The 21,842-nt window shown below is 48.0% G+C and overlaps 1 protein-coding gene across 4 annotated transcripts in view; it reads left to right on the plus strand.

The window, feature by feature from the left end:
- Nucleotides 1-16,596, plus strand: part of LOC142471906 (protein bicaudal D homolog 2-like) — a 28,872-nt gene extending 12,276 nt beyond the window's left edge. For all 4 annotated transcript variants that reach the window (XM_075578353.1, XM_075578356.1, XM_075578354.1 and 1 more), the window contains exons 6-9: nt 7,717-8,667; nt 10,320-10,471; nt 12,289-12,515; nt 14,119-16,596. In XM_075578353.1, coding sequence (XP_075434468.1) covers nt 7,717-8,667; nt 10,320-10,471; nt 12,289-12,515; nt 14,119-14,123 — 1,335 coding nt within the window. In that variant the 3' untranslated portion in view covers nt 14,124-16,596. The remainder of the gene's footprint in view (nt 1-7,716; nt 8,668-10,319; nt 10,472-12,288; nt 12,516-14,118) is intronic.
- The last annotated feature ends 5,246 nt before the right edge of the window (nt 16,597-21,842 follow it).

Raw genomic sequence — 21,842 nt, forward strand, 5'->3', positions numbered from 1 at the left:
GATCGGGCGCATCCGGGTGGGAAGTCCGGGTTCCCGAATATGGGGGTCAGTTGAGAGGGGGTTGAAGCTAGGCCATATTTCCCTTTGGTTTTTAACCATGTCGACCTCGTGCATCTCATTGCCCCGAGACCAAGTCTCAACGATTTCCTGTTTTTGAGAGCTGGGGACCACAGTAGGGTCGGGAGGGGGTTCGGGAAAGCGTGGTGTGTCTCGATTTCCAGCCAGCAATTGGTGTCGGGGGAGCTGTTCCATACTACCGCCTGCCTCAGTTGGGCCGAAAGGTAGTATCGGAGTATGTCCGGGGCCCCCAGACCACCTCTCGACCTCGAGGCTAATAGGACCGATCGTGGGACCCTGGCTCTACGTTGTTGCCATATAAATTTTAATATATGGGCCTGGATATTCCTTAGTTCTGCTAGTGGAACAGGGACGGGGAGGGTCTGAAAAAAGTAGAGCAGGCGGGGTAGGATGTTCATTTTGGTGGATACTATCCTTCCGAACCAGGAGATCTGGTGGGATAGCCAGGACTCAAGATCTTTTAAGATCTGGCGGAAGAGGGGGGGGTAGTTAATTTGGTACAGCGAGTTATATGAACTTGCTATTTTGATTCCGAGGTACTTGATGTGGGAGGTGTTCCATTTATATTTAAATTTCTGTTGTAGGGCTGACCATACGGGGTTCGGGAGGGAGATGCTAAGCGCCTCTGACTTGTCAGTATTGACTTTATAGTCTGATAGTTGGCCAAATTCGTCAAGGAGTTTTTCTAAGTTAGGGAGGGAGGTGAGGGGGTCTGACAGAGTGAGAATTATGTCGTCGGCGAACAGGGATATTTTGTATTCCCTGTCCCCGATTGGGATACCTTTAATAGTGGGTTCAGTTCGAATTCGGGCGGCCAGGGGCTCTATGGATAGGGCAAATAGTAAAGGGGAGAGCGGGCAGCCTTGTCTGGTGCCGTTTTGAATTTTTATTGGGTTGGAGCGGCCTCCTGGGAGTTTTAGTAGGGCTGTTGGATTAGTATAGAGGGCCTGGACGCCGGTAAGAAATGGTCCGGAGAAGCCGAATTGGCGCATCGTTTGGTCTAGATAGGACCATCTGATGCGGTCAAAGGCCTTCTCCGCGTCGAGACTTAGTATCAGGGCCTGGGATTGTTTGAGGTGCACGTGGTCTATAATATCAATAATTTTGCGGGTGTTGTCAGAGGCCTGTCTTCCTGACACAAATCCCACCTGGTCTATATGAATTAGTCTTGGGAGAATAGGATTCAGCCTGTTTGCTAGGATTTTGCTGAAAAGTTTGAGGTCAGAGTTTAGGAGGGATATTGGGCGGTAGCTGGCGCATTGAAGGGGGTCTCTACCCTCTTTATGAATAATAGCCAGATTGGCTGCTGACATAGTGTCTGGGATCTGTTGGTCTTGCATAAAGGAGTTGTACATTTCTAGGAGGTGGGGGGACAGGGGGCCTACAAATTTTTTATAGTACCCGTTGGAAAATCCGTCGGGTCCGGGTGTTTTAGCTAATTTAAGTGAGGATATCGCTTTTTTTAGTTCCTCTAGAGTTATTTTCTTATTTAAGAACTCAAGTTCTTCTTGAGTGAGGGATGGGAGGTTGCATTTGGATAGATAGTCGGATGTATTTTTGGCGGTATCTTTTGGCATGCTAGTTGGGTGGAGGTTGTAAAGATCTGTGTAGAACTCTGCGAACTCCTTCGCGATGTCCTTCTCGTTATAGGAGACTAGGCCGCTTTTAGTTCTGATCTTTGTGATCTGGGACTTTGTCTTCAAGCCTCTTAATTTGGAGGCCAGAAGTTTGTCCGCTTTGTTGCCCCTATCGTAGAACCGCTGTTTGGTCCATTTCAGGGCTCTCTCCACCTCGTCAAGTTGCAACACTTTTAGGTCGGATCTCGCTTTCTCAAGTGTTCTGAACACCTTTTTTGATAGAGATTGTTTGTGTGTGTGCTCTAGCGCTAGGATTTTATCTGTGAGTTCCTTCTGGGCTCTCTGTTTAAGTTTCCTCTTGTAGGAGGCTATTGATATAAGTTCCCCTCTGATGGTGGCTTTGTGGGCCTCCCACAGAGTTGCTGCTGAGGGCACTGAACCTTTGTTTATTTGGAAGAAGGTGAACAGTTTTTGTTTCACTGTTTTGACTACTAGTGGATCGTTGAGAAGCGAGTCGTCGAGTTTCCAATTGTATGTTAAGGACTTGACGAAAGGTAGAGAGAGGGTGAGTACGATAGGGGCATGGTCGGACCACGTTATTGGGCCTATTTCGGAGTGGGAGGATGCCTGGAGTACATTATTGGTGCCCAGAAAATAGTCGATCCTCGAGTAAGACTGATGGGGGGTTGAATAGAAAGAGTAGTCCCGCTGACCCACGTGCTGGGCCCGCCAGATATCTGTCAGGGAGTACTCCCTGAGGATATCTTGGAATTTTTGGGCTTTTGTCTGTAGTTGGATGGAGTATGGGGTAGTAGTTTGGCCTGATCTGTCGTGGGCTGGGTTAAGTACCATATTTACGTCTCCGACTAGGAGGAGGGAAGAGAGCGTCGGTTGGTCTAGGGTGCTAAGGAGGTTTTGTAGAAAATGGGTTTGGTTGGCGTTTGGGGAGTAAATATTTAGGATGGCTAAGGGGGAGCCTGAAAGCGTACCTTGGAGGAGGATGTACCGTCCCTCGGGGTCTTTGGTTACCTTCGTCAGAGCAAATGGTATGTTGTTTTTAATCAGGACGGCCACTCCTCTTTTTTTACTGGGGGAGGAAGCGAAGTACGCTTGGGGGTACACGTATTTAAATGTGTTTGGTGGGTCTGCGTTGTTATAATGGGTCTCTTGGATACAAATTATATCCCCTTTAGTTTTTTTAAATTCTTGGAGGGCTAGTTTACGTTTGCGAACCGAATTAAGGCCTTTGACATTCAGGGAAATTATTTTGATCGTCGCCATCAGTGGGGAGGGGGTGTCTCGGGGATAGGCCCCTGTCCCTGAGTTATTCCCATGTCAGGGCTGGTTCGTGCGTCGGGTAGAGTATGTGGGGGGTAGTCCTTGATGGTCCCGCCAGGGATATTGGGGGGTGGCCGACGGGGGGAGGGTGGGGTGGAGGGGGAGGGAAGGGGAGGGGGGAGGACACAGGAGGACAAGAAAGAGAATGGGCTATCTTGGAGCCCGAAAAAGGTTCCTCTTGACATTGTGGTGTCAAGGGGATGGGGTGTATGAAGCACCCTTGGGAGAACTTTCGGGGCGCCACTCACGGACCGTAGCCAGAGAGAAGGGTCCAGCACCCCCATCCCATTGCTTATGGGAGGGGGGGGGGGGGGAGTCCCTGGTAAGGAGGGGCACCTCTGGCTGGTGGAGGCCTAACTCTCCTTTGGTTTGGGCCATAGAAGATCTTGTACATCCTTAGTACACATTGTTTTCTTCCCTTATGTTAAGTCCTTGTCTGGGTGTTCTTTATGGGTGTTGGGGGGGGGTGGGTGGGGGGGTGGGGGGGGAGGGGGAGTGGAGAGGGGGTGGAGGGGGGGGGTGGGGGGGGTTGGGGGGGTGAGGAAAAAAGGGGGGGTGTGGAGAGGAGGGGGGGGGGGATGGGGGGGGGGAAGGGTGGGGGGGGGGGTGGAGGGGGAGGATGGGGGGGGGAAGAGGGGGGGGGATGGAGAGGGGGGGGGTGGGGGGGGTTGGGGGGGTGAGGAAAAAAGGGGGGGTGTGGAGAGGAGGGGGGGGGATGGGGGGGGGGGGCATGCGGGGTACACCTAGATAGCACATAGGGTAATCATTGCTCTCGGGGGGAATCTCGGTCTATGGTTGAGGCTTCCCTTGTGTCCTGATATTGTTAGATTTATCAAGAAAAAAAAAAAAAAAAAAAGAGGGTGGGGGGGGGGACGGGGAGGAAGGGGGGGGGGTGGTAGCATCTAGAATACACCTAGTTAGCAGGGGGTTGGAACCTTGTGCTCGGGGGGGGGGGGTAGGGGGGGGAGCTCTCATCTCGAGGCTAGGTTTCTCCTGTGTTTTGCTGTTAGCAGCTGCTCATTGGGATGCATTTAAACATTGGTATATAGCACTGCGTTTTGGCGTAACATGGCGCATTTCTCCTCTGGGGGGGGGGGAGGGGGGGGCACATTGGGGGGGGGAGTGGGAGCGGATATTATAGCAGAGTTCAGCAAGGAGTTTAAACATTTTACACATTGTCACATTCTTAGGACGGGAGATCTCTTACATAGCACCACTTTAAATTAGAACATCGTTAGTTATTCATACATTGGCATATAGCTATACACATTGGGTAAACATATTCCGGATCTCTGTTTCTGTGGGGGGGGGGGGGCAGGTCAGGGGGGGGGCAGGTCGGGGGGGGGGGAAAGCTGTCCGCGGCAGGGAGGGGGGCGGGGAGATCTTTTGGGGGGCAATTTTAACTTGGTCTTTACTTTGACTAGTGGGGGGGGGGGGGTAGGGAGAGGAAAAAATGGGGGGGGGGGGGAGGGGGGGGGAGACATCTGGTCTACTCGAGTGCTTGGGGCTAGGCTTTGAAGGGGGCTTAGTTTTGGTCTGGAGGGTTGTTTGGAGGAGAATAGCTGAGACTTTAGTAGTGGGACAGTTGTTGTAAGGTGGGCTGCAGTATCCAGTACCACTCCGGCTCAGATCCGGGGGGGGGGGGGTAGGGGGGGTGGCGGGGGGGGGGGTGTATGGGATGGAGGGGGGAGGAGGGGGATTCAGAGGGGGGGGGGCGTACACTTGCGGGATCAGTTGGAGGGCCCTATGATTCTGGGAATGAGCCTCGGTATGGGTGCTCAGTTGATTTAAGGCTTTGGGCATACGTATTTTACGGTTTGAGAGCAAGGGGGAGAGATGGGGGGATAGTTCGGGGGGAGCGCGGTAGTCTGGAGACATGGGGCTTACTTTGGGGGGTATCGGGGTACAGCAATTTTACCATTAGGATAGGAGAGGGGAGAGGGAGGGAGGTTTTTTGTTCATACAACCTGCCACTTGCGGGAAGGGAGGGGGGGGTGGTGGTTGCCACCGGGAGCGGTTCGCGGTGTGCTGAGTCCAAGTGTGGGGAGTCCGGGCCTGATGTCCTGGTGTGAGGGCTCTTTAGGTTGGGGATCTCGGGCATCTCTTGATCATCGGGAGCGCCAACCGGAGGTGCTTGTGGGGGGGTGTAGCAGCAGGTCCGCGGCTCGGGTGTCTGTGTCTCCGCTGGTGCAGCTCTGGAGCACGTGAGTGGCCCACAGTGGGACCGCGCCCGGAGAGGAGCAGCTTGGTTGCCGATTCCTCCCGTTGCTGCCCGAGACGCCCCGAGTGGGATCTCGGTTCCTCTCGGTCTCAGGTGGTAGCGGTGAAGGTAAGTAGGCGTTTAGCGTGTGTGGGGGGGGGGGAGGAGGGGAGGGGGGGAACATAGGGAGATAGTGGGAAGGGGAGGGGGGGTTGGGGGGGGAGGACAGGAGGGGGGGGGGGGAATCGGGGGGGAAGGGAAGGGGGGGGGAATTTCGTGGGATGTAGGCCAGGGGGGCTCGGGTTCAGGGGTATGTTTTGTTTATTGTGGGTTCTTGTGTTGGGTGTATGTTGTGGTCTTTAAGGCCTCTGGAACTTCGTGGGAAGACTGTAGAGGCCGCGTGTAGTTTCCTTGGGTCTCACAGCTGGCTGGCTCGTCGGGGTTCACCGGAGGCGTTGGCTCGCTAGTCTTTCCGATGTGCGGGGAGTTTCTTGAGGGGTCATCTCTGGCGTCTCCTCAGTACTGGGGCGGGTGTTCTTCTGCGGTGGGAGCGGGATTCCTAACGCCTTCAGGAAGTTCTTGGCGTCTTCAGGGGTTGTTGCTGTGTAGTGGCGGCCATTGCGCAGCACCACTAGTTTGAAGGGGAATCCCCAGCGGTATTTCACCCCCTGGTCTCTGAGGTAGGAGGTGAGTGGACGCAGTGCATTTCTTTTATTTATTGTTAATTGGGAGAGATCGTTGTAGAGTTGAATTTGCACTCCATCCATAGTCACAGACCTCAATTCCCTAGCCGCTGTCATGATGCGGTCTTTAGCAGAGTATGCGTGCATTCTCAGCACCACATCTCTGTGTCGGTTTGGGTCTGTTGATTTCTGGGCCAGGGCTCTGTGGGCACGATCTGTGTGCAGGTCATGCTCTGAGAGGTCAGGAACGAGCTGCAGGAAGAGTCTGCGGAGGTATGGTTGAAGTTCTTCGTGGGTGATGGATTCAGGTATATTTTTGAGGCGGATGTTCTGCCTCCGCTCCCTGTTCTCCATATCTTCCAGTTTATCTTGTATATGTCGGATCGCCTCTCCGCATCTCAGTACTTCCTCGTGGGTCTCAGCCTGTTCATTTGAGATTCCCTCCATCTTCACCTCCAGATCTTCGTCCGCTCCGTCAGCGCTTCCACCTCTGCCCGGATGGTTTGGAGGGCCTTTTCTGTGTCCTCCTGGACTCCCTTCCTCATTTTGGTAATTAGGGCATCGAAAAAGTCTTTATTTAGGACGGGGGGGTCCGAGTCAATCGGGCTGTGTCTGCCGCTGCGCACCTCGTGCTCTGGTTCTCCCCCGACGCCATCTTGCTCCTCGGAGCTGATTTCAGCATGGCGTTGCGCCGGAGGGAAGAACTTGGTGACGGGGCATTGGTTTTTTTTTCTGCGGCTTCCCTGCCATCTCTCCGGTGCTTATTCCTGCTGTGGGATCAGTTTTCGGGGGGGTTGGGATGTAGAGTCAGCTTATTCTAGTGTGTAGATTGGTGAGGGTGCCGGGAGCTCTTCCTCTAGCAGACCATCGGCTGTGACGTCACCGGAAGTCCTCCAGAACAGGAACATTTTGAGTGTAAGCTAACTTGGGGTTTCAATAAAAGTAAAGCAGTCATCCAAGAAATATTATTATATTTTGTTGCCTACTCGTCAAACTACTAACACGTTTTGACTGATCCTAGGCAGTAAAATGTCCTGCGCTTGCTGGGCACGTAAGCTTTAATACGGCCCCAAATTTGTACCTGTGCAGACGGCATCTGTGCTAAAGCAGTCGCTCACTGCGTTAGCGTCCGAAGTCATGCCCCACAATGCCGTGCAGTTTGAGGTGCAGTTTGGGGCCTTACTAGGTGCGCAGTCCCCCTGTGGGCTTGGGAACCCCCAATAATACCGCCTGGAATCTGCCATTAATTGTTTGGCGGATCAAATCAGTGCCCTACATAAAACTCCTCCGATAAAGAAACGTTGGCCAAAAGAAAAAATGTAATTTCACATATAAAAAAAAATAGTTTAGATTCTGTACACCTTTTCCTCCCAGAAAACCCTATTTAATTATATGCTACCCCCTGTTACAAACTGCATACAAAACTACAAATTCTGTATCTAATTGCTACCTATTCTGTAATCTTTCAACTGCTTGATAAAAAAATATAAAAATGTGCTGTCATACTTATTTTATTTTTGTACTTGGAAAAATGCCCTTGCACCACTTTATTATTTTTTTTTTTTTGAGGTTGGTATGGGGGAGTTCTGAATTACCAAAGTTTCTCACAGACCTTCACTAAAATGAGCATGTTTATTTTTAATCTGCTGCTTGACAGTGTAATCTTCTGCAAGCCCTTTTGACACCGATGGTTAAGAATATACAATATATCCATATTCCTTTTAAGCTTCTTGTCATTTAGCTCTGTCCCGAAGAGTCCATTGTATTTGCAAAGTGATGGTGAAACACTTGTAATGTGTACAAGAGCTGGCTATATCACACTTTCTTTTATGTATCACAGGTCGATCATGAAAAGGCTTCCATGGTGAACAACATGCAGGAGTTGCAGGGAAATGTGGATGTTGCCAAGGAAGAGCTGTGTAAGAAACAGGAGCAGAATGACAAACTGGTTCAACAAGTGAAAGCCTTGCAAAAGCTGCAGAGCGCTGACAGCAGGGGGTTCTCACACCGTACAGACACCATTTTGAAATGTAGCTGTGGACTGGAAGATACGGAAGTATCCAGGCTCAGACAGGAGCTGAAAGAAATCCGGCAACAATATCAGAACTTAGAAGACAAATACCGGGCAGAGCAAGGAGAATGGGAGGTGAACACTCGCGTGGTCGCTGAGAAGCTCAAACTCTACATCAGATCAGAACAGACTGACAAAGGCCTCTTGTCTGGGCTGCAGGGAGAGCTGAGGGCCGCACGGAGGTTGTCCTGCGATTTTCAAAGCAAGCTAAATTTGGCTCAGGATGAACTACTGTCTCTCACGGAGGAGCTAACGCATCTCTATCACCACGTCTGCATGCGCAATAATCTGACCCCCAGCCGGGTGATGCTCGATTACTACAGAGATGGAAAGGGCTCCAAGCTGCATTTCCGAAAAAGGAAGTCTTCAGACTTCTTTGGCAAGTTTTTGGTTAACCCAGACGTGGAGATAACCGAGAACCAGAGCGGTGATCGTTCCCCACTGAGCAGCCCTGGCTCTTCTGTTGGGTCAGATTGTGGTGACTCTGCAAGGGAACCCCTGAACATCACCCATCTTGTAGCCATTGTTAAGGACCAAATTAAGAATCTGCAGGGAGCTGTGGCCGTGTCCTGGCACCACACGTCCATACAATCCATCGCTTCGGACCTGGAGAAGGATAAGGAGGTTCTGGTGGAGGAAATCATGAAACTGAAATCTTTAGTGAGCACTAAGAGGGAACAAATAGCCACACTGAGGACTGTTCTGAAGGCTAATAAGCAGGTACATTTTGTAATGATCAGGGCTCCCGGTCTTACCTTATTTATTTTTTAAGAATGTTCCGCAATTATATATTTTATACATGTTATGTTTTTGTATCATGAGTTTGTAAATGTCGCTTTTTATATTTCTGCTAAATTAATAAATTAAGTTAGTCCTCTTATCGTTTGTGTGGTTTATTTTTGCATTTGACTGATGCGAAGTTCGATATGCCGCAGTCTTCCTCTCTCGGCATTCCTGCTTTTTATCTATTATTTGATCTTGTTCTAGGATTGAAGCAGGGGTACTCTGGAGCTGAACTGTGTTAATTTCAGCTCTGGGAACCCTCTGCTTCCCAAGATATCTCAGTAGGGGGTGCCGGTATCTCCATGGTTAAATGTCCTGATCACTCGCGCCAATAGGAAGCCGCAAGGGATGATGTCACAGCTTCCTATTGGCCCGCGGGACATTTAAACGCAGCTATTATGTTGGCACGTCAGAGCTGCTGACTGCGGAGAGACGCCGGCACCCCCTACAGAAATATCCCGGGAAGCAGGGGGTCTCTGGAGCTGAAATTAACACAATTCAGCCCTGGAGACCCCCTGCTTCAATCCCTCTATTTAAATACATGAAAGCGGGATCTCCTAATCCTAGATTATTCTAGATCCTTTTTACAATGCGGACAAAATGTAATCTAGCAAACCGGGAGCCACTTAAGAATTGTTTTTATCTATATTTAAATGCTAGACGCACTCCTAGGTTAGGCCTTAGTATACATATGAACACTACAGATGTTGAGGGGCAAGTACAATTGGTTGAAAAAAAAAAATGTAGTATAGGTTTTGGTTATGAAGTTGATGATATAATCAGCTGGTAATTGCCTTTAGTTGTTTGCTTCGGCTCCTTTCTCTAAGGTTCTTATGTTGGACCTTCACAGACCGACCCATGTATCACTAACATAGAACGTGTTTTTTATTAATGTATTTTCTACACCTTCAAAAAATGCGTGTGTATATACGCTCCTCTAGACGCTTTTTTTAGCGTGTGGAGATTAGCACAGGTGATTTGCATGTACGGTCTGTTAACCCATGTCCGTATTATACAGATGTAGGTATATGACGGCGCAGTAAATGATGGACAATATTCAGGTCTTGACTGCAACAGAACTGTCACTAAATCTGGGATCTGGAATAGCAATATTAACAGTGAAGTTAAACAATGTAACCAACTAATCGGCCCCCTATTCAATATGCGGCAAATCCCTGACAAGAAGAGGGAAGTCAGACCTGTTAAAATGACCAGGGCTTACCAGGCACATCTGGACCGTATCAGTGACGCCGAAATATATTTGTTGGTATTCTGTTCTGCATCGATCCGCATTTTTTTTTTATTTATTTTTTTTCTCTCAGGCAGCCTCACCTATATATAATATGTATATAGATATTTATTACTTTTTATATATTGTAATCTTTAAGTGTAGGATACACATTAAAGTAAAATAGTTGGTTAGAAATTGGGCATTAGCGCTTCACACAAGACCGCTTCAGTGTGTTTAAGGGCGCAAGTATCCATGTTATGAATGGCAAGTTGTGCCATACTGTAGTGCCGAGCTCTGCATATTTCTGCTACCCACGTTTAAGCCTTGTTAATGTGTCCCTTGGCTTATCTGTGTTCAGACAGCTGAGGTAGCCTTGGCCAACCTGAAGAGCAAATATGAAAATGAGAAGACTGCTGTTTCGGAAACGATGCTGAAGCTGAGGCACGAGTTGAAGGCCTTGAAGGAGGATGCTGCCACATTTTCCTCTTTGCGGGCAGTGTTTGCAAACAGGTAAGGAAGGGAATGCAATATTTTCCCATATGCAAGGGTAACTAGGAAGGAAACCATTTAACACACGGCGTGCCGGAGGGGCCACAGCACCAAAATGCCACAGGCCCTCCTGTAACTTTGCAATCACGTGACTGCTCCTCGGGGAGCGATGGTGGGACACGGAACAGGAGAGGAATGGCCCTTCCATTTCACAGCTGCGCAGAACGTGATTTCTCCTAGACCACGGGCAAACAGTATAACACAGCTATTATGCAGCCCCTGTAATGCCAGACCATGATATTCATAGCGACATCAAATGCGTCAACCAGCGGTGGGGAGCTACCATGTGTGCAGCCGGTTCAGCTGCACCGGGGCCCATCCTCCATGCGCCCGAACGCTGTTCTGGTATTTTTATTTTCCCAGCTGGAACAGTGTTCCAGCATTTCTGAAGGGCCTCCTCTCCACACGCCCTATCTGTGGTGTGGAGCCTTCCCCGGCAGCCAAGGGAGTACCACCTGGGTGGGCTAACCGGGCCCAAACTTCAGCAATCACCGCCTGAGTGGGTTCCCCTTGCCGCGTGAGGACCTGGTCCACAGGTAGAAGACAGGATGCCCACTGGTGGTTAGTTCTGAACCTGTAAACCAGTGTATTTCAAGCAAAACAAAAATTGCTTAATCTTTAAAATGTAGTCATAGTAATGAATGTCATTAATAAATTAAAAATGTATTCCTAAAAATAATGCAAATGTAATCCGTGAGCATTTAAATGACTTCCATAAGAGAAGATGGCATATTTAACTCTGCGCAAATTCAAGCCTATTTCTGTAGTATTGTCCAGCGGTGCGCCCCCAGGGGAGGCGGGAGAATTTGTAAGGGGGGCGTGGGCGGTTACAGAGGCTCCGCGCTCTTTCAGCGGAGGCGTGAGGCCACTGTAACTCACCTGCTTTCTGCAGGCCTTCGGTGACACATTGCCATGGCAACGCAGCATTGTGCCGTCACACATTGCCATGGCAACGCGCGTCAAATGGCGTGATGGTGACGTAATGTCGCATGGCCCGCGACGTCATTTGACAACGAGTCATTGGGAGGGGCACAAACGCTGCAGCTCCCGGGCAGGAGGGCGCAGCTCAAGTTTGCGCACCCCTGGTATAGTCATGGGGAAAAAAAAGAAATGTCTGTCTACAATTACTCACAGATTGCACCTTTTTTATAATGTAAAAGTAATATCTGTTGGGAAGTAAAACTGAACAGTGTGGGCTTCGAGCTAGTTGCAGAGAAGACCTAGGCAGAATCCTGTATTATACGATGGAGCGGCCCTGAACTTCAGTCCTCAAACCCCACTTACAGACCAGCTTGTGCAGGCTTGAGCACAGATGGTTCAGTCGAAATCATGTGGCCACCGATTTTTGAACTCATGTAGCAATATCCCTAGGACCTGGACTTTGGGGAAACCCCTGCAACATGGTGACTTCAGAGTCTTGGAATAATCCGTCCTGCTTTGAAGCATTGTACTAATCTGACACATACTGGAGTTCTGACACAAATGTAACGTGCTATTCAAGGTTTAGAAACCTTTGCTGGTTTTCACCAAGATGCGTAGGAAGCTGCTTGTTGGCAGCAAGAATTTGATGATTGTTGTTGTTGCTAAATTGCAATTATGACCCAGCAACCTCTGACTACATCCCAAGTAAATGGCCTTTTGGGTCGCCATTGTTTGTGACTCAAAGCCGTATTTCCGAGTTTGTAACAGTGTCCTGGTACTTCGTGGTTTCTCGGCTCTGTAAGAGCATGTGCATGCATTACCAATCCTCTAGTTTTCTGGTTCTTCTGTCTCGCTAGATGTGACCAGTATGTGTCCCAGTTGGAGGCGATGCAACGTCAGCTAGCTGCAGCTGAAGACGAGAAGAAAACCTTGAATACGTTGCTTCGCATGGCTATAAAGCAGAAGTTGGCACTAACTCAGCGCGTGGAGTGTCTGGAAGGGGCACGTGACCCCTCCACAACCAGTCAACCAAGATCTGCTACTAAGGCAAAATCTCATACGCCAAAAACAAAAAGTTTATTTGGTATGTAATGTAATACGTGTGTGTGTGTGTGTGTGTGTGTGTGTGTGTGTGTGTGTGTGTGTGTGTGTGTGTGTGTGTGTGTGTGTGTGTGTGTGTGTGTGTGTGTGTGTGTGTGTGTGTGTGTGTGTGTGTGTGTGTGTGTGTGTGTGTGTGTGTGTGTGTGTGTGTGTGTGTGTGTGTGTGTGTGTGTGTGTGTGTGTGTGTGTGTGTGTGTGTGTGTCGTTTCGCAGCTGCAGCTTTACGGTAACCAAAATACCACTGGGACACTTTGTCGCGATGTCTGGTCCGCCGTGCACCAGACCCGCTAAGCCAGGTCTGACACTCCGACCACTGCATGTTTAAATGTCACTCATGGAACCGCTACACGGCCTACACAGGCTGCTCCCACGGGACATTTAAAGATGGCACGTCGGAGCGGCCTGTCTTGGCAGTGTAGCGGTTCCGTGCGGGACATTTAAACATGCAGTGGTTTGGCGCATCGCCGTGAAGTGTCCCCGCCGGCAGAACGCTGCAGCAAAATGTCAGACTGTAACTAATATCGCTCTTTACCTTGAGACTTCAGCGTGCGTCTCTGTCCACTTCAAATCAAAAGACAGGATTACATTTCCTGCATTCCTATCAGCTCCTGATCTTAACATCCCACCGCTGGGCTGGTAGCTTCCAACGCCTTATTATTATTATTATTATTATTATTATTTCCCTGGTATTCCCTCACGCTGATACTACTTCTATTATTGACTTTCGCTGCCATGACTCAGCTGGTGCTGGATGAGCACTTGCCAGACGGTTTAAACGGGCAATCCAAGGTGGAGGATTTGCGAATTTATTTATATTGGATTTGAAGCCGGAGGTCCCCGGAGCTGAACCCCGTTAATGTGAGCTCCGGGGATTCCCGCATGCCCGGAGATACTTGCCTTCGAAGTAGGTGCCGGTAGCCACTCTCCTCTGCTGCCAGGGTTCACAATATGTCCGCTCTTCAGATATTCTTCCAGCCCGCAAGCCAATAGGAAGCCGCGATGTTATCGGTGCGGCTTCCTATTGGCCATGTGATGCAGGAGCGTGAAAGCCATGCTCGCTGAGCCAGAGCAGCTACCGGCACCTACTTCAGAGGGAAGTATCTCTGGGATCAGGGGGTCCCCAGAGCTGATATTAACAGGGTCCCCCTGCTGCAATTATATATTAAAGGGGGGAGGGGGGAATCGCTGTCTTGGATTGCTCCTTTTAACATGGCTGTCTCTCTCCTAGTTTCCAACTTGCACCGCTAATCTTTAAACTCTTGTCCTCTGTATACAGTATGTGTTGCAGCGTTAGATGCGGAGGTCCGTGGCCGGAGCTGAAACACGTTACACCTCTTGTATAGAAAGAACACCACTGCTGCATATTTAATTATACCTTTGGGAATCTGAAATTGGAGTCACACAAATGTTTTTCCTATTTCAAGTGCCATGATGTATAGATGGAGATGGATATAATTTTGAATAAGACTATGTATGTTATACGCACCTCCTATTACTTTGCATTGGATGATAATGCAGTTTCTTCTCCACAACACGACAATAATTCCAGGCTTCTGATTTCACTCTTTTTTTTGTCTTTTTTTCAGATTGAAGTGTTGGGATGAGCACATTCTGTCCCTGAAATCATGTCTTGCAAACACTTCTCCACACGCTGCCAACCCCAACACGTTCTTACTGCAGCCCTCGGGGGGGGGGGGGGGGGTCGCGCGTCGCACAGCAATACTGCGAATACCCGCGTTCGCCGCCTGGGGAAACCTTTTTCCAATATCGCCAGGTTTTACAGTTTCCATATCTGTTCTAATGAGAAGGAACAAGTATATTTTTACTATATATTGCAACAACAATACTTTTCACGCTGGTTGTATGGACAAGTTAATTTTTGTAAGTGATGCAAAAATAAGGTCCTATACTTTGTCTGAAAACGTTGAAACGGATGGGATGCATTCGGGGGTACACGTTTCCAGCATTAGCTTTTCTGTTTCCGAGAGGCAATTTTAATTTGTTGCTTTAAATAATGTTTTTTCTTTTATTAGAAAGGAATTTTGAACAAACTGTTAAAAAAAAAGTGTAAATTACTAGTTTTTGTAAAATGTCTTGAATTACAAAAAAAAAAAAAAAAAAATCCCCGCATTTTATTAATTGAAGCATTCACCAGGACGCCTCGCTTAGATTTTACTCAATGATTTTATATTTTACTACAACGCACAATTTAAAGTTGTGTACAAGTGACCTTTAAAAAAGCAACCAAAGACAGCGAATTCTGTTAAAAAAAATAAGTGTTTTATATAGGGGTGAAGCAGGTCTGCGGAGCTGAACCCCGTTAATGTTTTATATAGGGGAGAAGCAGGAGGTCTGCGGAGCTGAACCCCGTTAATGTTTTATATAGGGGAGAAGCAGGAGGTCTGCGGAGCTGAACCCCGTTAATGTTTTATATAGGGGTGAAGCAGGAGGTCTGCGGAGCTGAACCCCGTTAATGTTTTATATAGGGGAGAAGCAGGAGGTCTGCGGAGCTGAACCCCGTTAATGTTTTATATAGGGGAGAAGCAGGAGGTCTGCGGAGCTGAACCCCGTTAATGTTTTATATAGGGGAGAAGCAGGAGGTCTGCGCAGCTGAACCCCGTTAATGTTGACTCCGGGGACCCCTGCTTCTGGAGATACTTGCCTCCAAATTAGGTGCCAGTAGCAGCTCTCCTCAGCTACCAGGGTTCACAATACGTACGCCGTTTAACGATATCGGGCCCTGCAGGCCAATAGGAAGCTGTGATGTCATCGGTGTGGCTTCCTGTTGGTCCATGTGATGCAGGAGCTCAAACTATAAAGCCCTGCTTGCTGAGCCAGAGCGGCTATCGGCACCTACTTTGGATGTTAATATCTCCGGAAGCAGGGGTTCCCCGGAGCTGAAATTAATGGGGTTCAGCTCCGGAGACCTCTGCTTCAATGCTTTTATAGAAAAATATCGCCGCCTTGGATTATCAGTGTTTTTCATAGGGAAGAATTGGGGATAGGAGAATTAGGAGATAATTTTGCACCGTTTTCCTTTGATTAAAATCCCATTCTGTTGTATTTGTATTCTTTCACGCAGCTGTGTTCAAAACATGTTTGTGTTTGTTGTAGTCTTAACCGGGGGAGCGGTGGTTACAGAGGTCCCGCGCTCTTCCCCCAAGGCATTTAAATTAAATGCCGGGGTACCATGTGAGGCCTCTGTAACTTACCTTGGCTTCCAGCTACACAGCGCCATTGACCCCCACGTTACCATGGCAACGTGGGGTCATTTGACACCAGAGTCAAGGTAAGGGGGCAGCCTACAGGGGGAAAAGTTTATGCACCCCTGGTCTAAACTATTACAGGCACACCACATGAGCACTGTCTCATTCCTCCAGAGGGGAGTGGGGGAACATCTGGTTATTGTATGTCAGCAAATTAAATAGGAAATGTAAACATTGTTTAAAGGGAAGAGTTTGCTCTGACAATGTGACACTCAGGAATGAGGCAGGTGTAAGGTCACGTAACTTGTAAGCTTTTTTTTTTTTTTTTTTTAATGCTAAATAGGATAGTATTTCTGTTACCTTTTTAAACCTCCTTTTTATATTTATTTTTTTGCATTCTTGGGAATTGCAAAACAATTAAATCCTACTTTATCAACTTTTATTTGTATAGGTGTTGACATTTTAATACGCTTAAGTGAAAACTCAATTTTCCCTTGTGAGACCAAAGCAATATAAGCTGAAAGCAGGTTGGGGGTAATTCCAGAATGCCTTTTATGAGCACACCTACACCCTACAAGATAGTAATGTAATGCTAGCAATATTACAGACTGCAAAGAAAAATTATATATATTTATATTTTGTAAAGGTAAAAATTTGAAACGAGTTTTTCTGTTCAGCATCCTGACGGTATTGAGAGCCATTTTGTGTTTCAAGAGTTTGCTTTCCATGGGATAAATGAAATGCCATCTGCAGGCAGAAGGACAGGGCCGCATTCTAAATGTCCGTCGCTTTGCTTTTGTCTAACACTGAAGAAAGTATATCCCTGTGTTATAAATAAAAGCTTTATTTAAAATTCAACATTTTTACTCATTTGTGGAAACTGCATTCTGATTAAAATATAATTTCTCATGTTTTTTTAGTTTCACTCAACATTTATTTTCCTCAACAAACTCAATTAGATTTATTGTCTTGTTTATGAACCTGAAATGTTGTATAGCGCTTCCTTTTTTAATTTTTTTTTTTTTTAACCAAAGAAGTTTTTATTGAGTGCATGGTACAATCATAACAGTATCTACCAACCCAATGTCGTATATAAGGGTACTCATGTCAATGCGTTTATTGTAGGTACTCATAACGGACATACTGGGGAGACTGACAGACCAACCAGACATCTGACAAGGATACAACAGGGGAGAGGGGGGGGGGTGGCTGTCGCAGGTAATTTCGAGTCCTCTGGAGACTCTCGGAGGATCCCGGCTTTGCTAGGCCCTGGGGTCGGTCTCAGCTTACTGTTCTCGATCGTCTGCTGACGGTTACTACATACACTGACTAGTCACCCTGCGACCCACTCTGTTTGTCCATCCCTCCCGTTTCGTTTAATTATCCCCTATACGTCTGCACACATCCGAGGAGAACGCGTCCATGACTATTAAAGCAATATATTGGAGGCATTGATCCCTGGGATGTCGGTCAGGGCTAACCAAGGCGCCCAAACTTTTAGGAAATTTGTGCCGGTGTCGTTAACCAGACTCGTTAACTGTTCCATCCGGCACACATACCAAATGCTATTCCTGATTTGTGGGATATTGGGTATCTCGGGCTGTTTCCACAATGCTGCGATTTCGCATCTCAGAGCAGTTGCAAAATGTGCAATTAATTTGTGCTCTGATCTGTTTAGCCCCGGGGTGCGTCTGGCCAGCAGAAACAACCAGGGGTCGAAAGGGATCGTGCGATCGAGAATTCTCTGGAGCCAATTCCTGATGTCTTCCCAGATTGGAAGTATCTTGGAGCAACCCCACAGCATGTGCAGCAAGTCTGCCTGTTCCCCACATTGTTTAGGACACAATGGGGGGTAACCCGTGACAAACCTAGATAATCGTATCGGGGTCAAGTACCACCTCATCAGGACCTTATACGCGTTCTCCTTTAATGTTCTGCATATTGAGCTCTTAGATGCTGCTAAGATAATATAGTCCCAGTCCTCGTCGTCTAAAGTTTCCCCTAGGTCTCTCTCCCATCTGGTCCTGTAACTAAGTGCCACGTCGTCGTCTAGAGTCGAGCAGACCACCTCCCTGTACATCTCAGAGAAGAGTCTCTTGGCACCTGTTCCTCTAGAACAGAGCTGTTCGAAATTAGTCCGCTTAGCGCGGATTGGAAATTTATCATAGAAATCCCTTAATTGGAGGTATCTAAAAAAATTCTGAATTTGGTACTGTTTGTTCAGATTTAATTTGCTCAAAAGGTTTGATTGATATTCTACCCTCCAGGTGGAGAAGACGTGTGTAGCCTTTCTGTTTCCGGATTGCGAAATCTTTCTTTTGCAGGCCTGGAGCGAAATCAGGGTTTCCCAAAATTGGGGTCATCAAGGAGTGTTGCCTTGTTAGGGCGAACTTATATTTGCTCTTGTCCCATACTGCCAATGAGCTGTCTATCGCGGAGAGCGGGTTACTAATGGTTTTATGCACCTTTTTTGGAGCCATATTAGGTCCTGAAGTGCCACCGGGGCACAGCAGGCCGCCTCCAGTTCCACCCACCGCCTCAGACTAGGGTGGGTGTGCCACTGGATAATTTGAGTTAATTGGGCCGCTCTGAAATACGATAACAGGCAAGGTACCACTAACCCTCCTCTTGTTGTGGGCCGAATCATTGTGCTAGTTTTAATGCGGGGGGTTTTATTACCCCAGACGAACTTCACCATTGCGGACTGTAGCCGAAGGATATCTTCCCTGTTTATAGGGACCGATAGGGTCTGAAATAGGTACAGAATTCTAGGGAGGAGATTCATTTTTAGAGACTGGATCTTGCCGATCCAGGATATACTGTACCCTGCCCACTTTCGGAGATCTTCCTTCAGTGTCCGTATCAGTCTGGGATAATTTGCTTTATATAGGGTGCCGAATTGCTTTGTGATATTTATCCCTAGATATTTAATAGAGGAGGTTTGCCATTTAAAATCAAAGTTCACCGTGATAAATTTCTCGGTGACTTTAGGTAGGTTGATGTTCAGGGCTTCTGATTTTGCCTGGTTAATTTTGAACCCTGATATCGCGTTAAATTCCCCTAGTAATTGAAAGACATTCGGCAGAGAGGTGAGGGGCTGTGATAGTGTTAGTATCACGTCATAAGCGTACAGGGCCACTTTATGTCGCTGTTCACTAATTTGGATTCCTGCTATGTTCGGGCTGAGACGAATGTGCGCCGCTAGGGGCTCAATGCATAGCGCAAAGAGGAGGGGCGAAAGAGGACAGCCTTGTCTGGTGCCGCTCCTGATCAGGAATTCTCCCGAAGGGAAGCGCTGGTGCCTGACCTTCGCCACCGGTCCCTGATATAGAGCGAAAATTGCCTCCAACATTCTCCCACCCAGGCCGAATTCCCCCAGCGTCTCTCTCAAGTAGGGCCAGTCAATTCTGTCGAACGCTTTTTCTGCGTCTAGACTGAGCACCATAAACGGGATATGTTTTTTTTGTGCCAAATCAATCAAATCTATAATCCGTCTGGTGTTATCTGACGCCTGTCGCCCACAGATGAACCCTAATTGATCGGGATGGACCAACTTCGGTAACACCTGGTTAAGGTGGTTAGCCAGTAGTTTGGAAAAGATTTTTGTGTCTGAGTTTATCAATGAGATGGGTCTATAGCTTTTACAGTCCGCTGGGTCCTTTCCCTGTTTGTGGATCACAGAGATCGACGCCTGGAGCATCGAGCCTGGGATGGGGGCACCGGCCAGGAAGGAATTGCACAGTTTTAGGAGGTGAGGAGCTAATAAATTGCGGAATTTCTTGTAATAGAGGTTGGAAAAGCCATCCGGGCCAGGGACCTTGGCTGCTTTCAATGACTTCATTACCTCTAGGATTTCCTCTATAGTGAAGTCTGCCTGTAGTGCATCCCTCTCCTCTCTGGTCACTTTTGGTAACTGAGCCTCTGTTAAGAACGTCTTTAGTCGGGCTTTTGTGGTTGGCGTATGGGTCACCTTTGCTCCATCATATAGGGTTTCATAATATGCTTTAAATTCATTTACGATTTTTTTTAGGGTCAGAGGTAAGATCCCCCTGCGCTGTTCGAATTGTCTGAATTTGGGAGACTTGGTTTCTGTCTCGAAGTTTGTTGGCAAGTAGGGTATCTGGCTTGTTCGCTTTTTAGAAAAATTTCCGCTTGCACCATGTCAGCTCTTTCTCAGCACGGGAGGCTAGCAATATGTTAAGTTTAGTTTTGGTGTCTAGCAACTCCTTAAGGGTCATTGCATTCTTGTTAACTTTATGGAGGGTCGATAGGGCTGCCAATTCTGCTTGTAACTGATTAATTTTTTTGTCCTTTTCCCTCTTTCGCCTACTCGCGATCCCTATGAGCTCTCCTCTCAGAGTTGCCTTATGGGCTTCCCATAGGGTAGCTTGTGAAGCTACGCTTCCCAGATTCTCCTGAAAGTATTCCCTGATTTTTATCCCCCACTTTTTGTGAAATTTCGGGGATTTTTAGTAACACTTCATTAAGTTTCCAGTTCGCTCCTGGTCTGTCAAGTATGAAATCCGAGCACCGCAGCTCTATCGGCGCGTGATCTGACCACGAAATATCGTGGATGCCCGAGTGAGAGATCTGAGAAACCATTCTGCTAGACAAAGAGGTAGTCTATCCTACTGTATCTGTCGTGTGGGTGGGAGTAGAATGTAAACCCTTTGTCGTGTCGATGTTGCTCACGCCATATATCTAGAAGATTATTGGTTCTCAGCCCCCTGTTCAAGGTTTGTCTGATTTTCGATTTAGTGTGACCGCTCGGGGTGCATCTATCCATTATCGGATCAAGTGTCTGGTTAAAGTCGCCCCCAAGGACCACGCAGCCCTGCGCAATCCTCTGGAGGACGGAGAAGAACTTCTCTAGGAACGTGTTTGCATCGTCGCTCGGGGCGTATACGTTTGCCAATGTGATCGGTTGACCTCGTATTTCACCGATGATAATCAAGTATCGGCCGTTGCTGTCTTTTTTGATGGTCTTAACCGCAAGAGGCAAACGGTTGTGAAGTAGTATGGCTACCCCTCTTTTTTTTTTACTGGCTGAGGCTGAGGCTGAGAACCAAGTCTTAAATCTATAGTCTATATACTCCGGGGAACTGGATTTGGAGAAGTGTGTCTCTTGTAGCAAAATTATGTCGGGGTCTGTTTTTTTTATAGTCCGCCATGGCTAGTTTGCGCTTCCCTAGGCTATTAAAGCCTTTCACGTTATGCGAGAGAATAGTAATCCCCTTACACATTTGTGTATTTCCAAACCTTTGCTTGTCTGTAAGCTTTCACCTGTGCCTGGGGCCATGTTGTCGGGCACCGTCCGATTCTTCCTGTGGTTTCTGACTGCAGCCGGGAAAAACAAGGGAATGCACACTGGGGGAACAAATAAACACATATAACAAGACATGTAAGTAGTGTGTCAACACGTCCGGCGTATGGGCGAGACCAGTCCCCCCCAATCGCCTTCTCTGCCCCTCCTGGACGTACAGCTCGAGCGTAGTCCGGGATGGACCACCACCCCCCTCTACCGGTCCCCCTTGCTGGCCCAGTGGGGACTTTCATGGGCCTCTGGAAGGGGTTTCCCCCCATGCCCATGTGGAGGCTCATGCCCATGGCGAAACTGGAGGGCACCCTCCGCCCCCCCCCCCCAATTGTAGAATTTAATCTTAACCACATCCTAACAGAACATAACCTCTGGCAGTCCAACTTTGTTACTGCAACTTCCCCCATGTTTCTAGTGTCTCTCCCCCTTTTTTTTTTTTTTTAAAGTTATTGAATTGTCATGTCTTTCCCACCCCTTCCCTTTTCACTCCCCTCCCCTTATACCCAGTTGCCTGTTGCGGGATGTTATATTTTATGTCTTTACCCTCTATCCCTTCCCTTTGGGGAGCCCCACATCCCTAGTCTAGTGGTTCTTTATTTAGGAGACCAGGCATGGGGGAAATGATTGTTTGTATCGCAGTGTTTTTGTAAAGACAATGTTTATTGGTTCAGCTGCTGTCTGTAGCTGTGTCGGTGGTGGGACGACTCTATCTCGTTGCTCCGTTTTCCTCGTGTTCGGCGGTGCTTGTTCTCCTTCTGCGGCTTGTTGCGGGGTGCTGTCACTTTAT

This window comes from Ascaphus truei, chromosome 21 (assembly GCF_040206685.1).
Source record: "Ascaphus truei isolate aAscTru1 chromosome 21, aAscTru1.hap1, whole genome shotgun sequence".
NCBI classification, from domain to species: domain Eukaryota; kingdom Metazoa; phylum Chordata; class Amphibia; order Anura; family Ascaphidae; genus Ascaphus; species Ascaphus truei.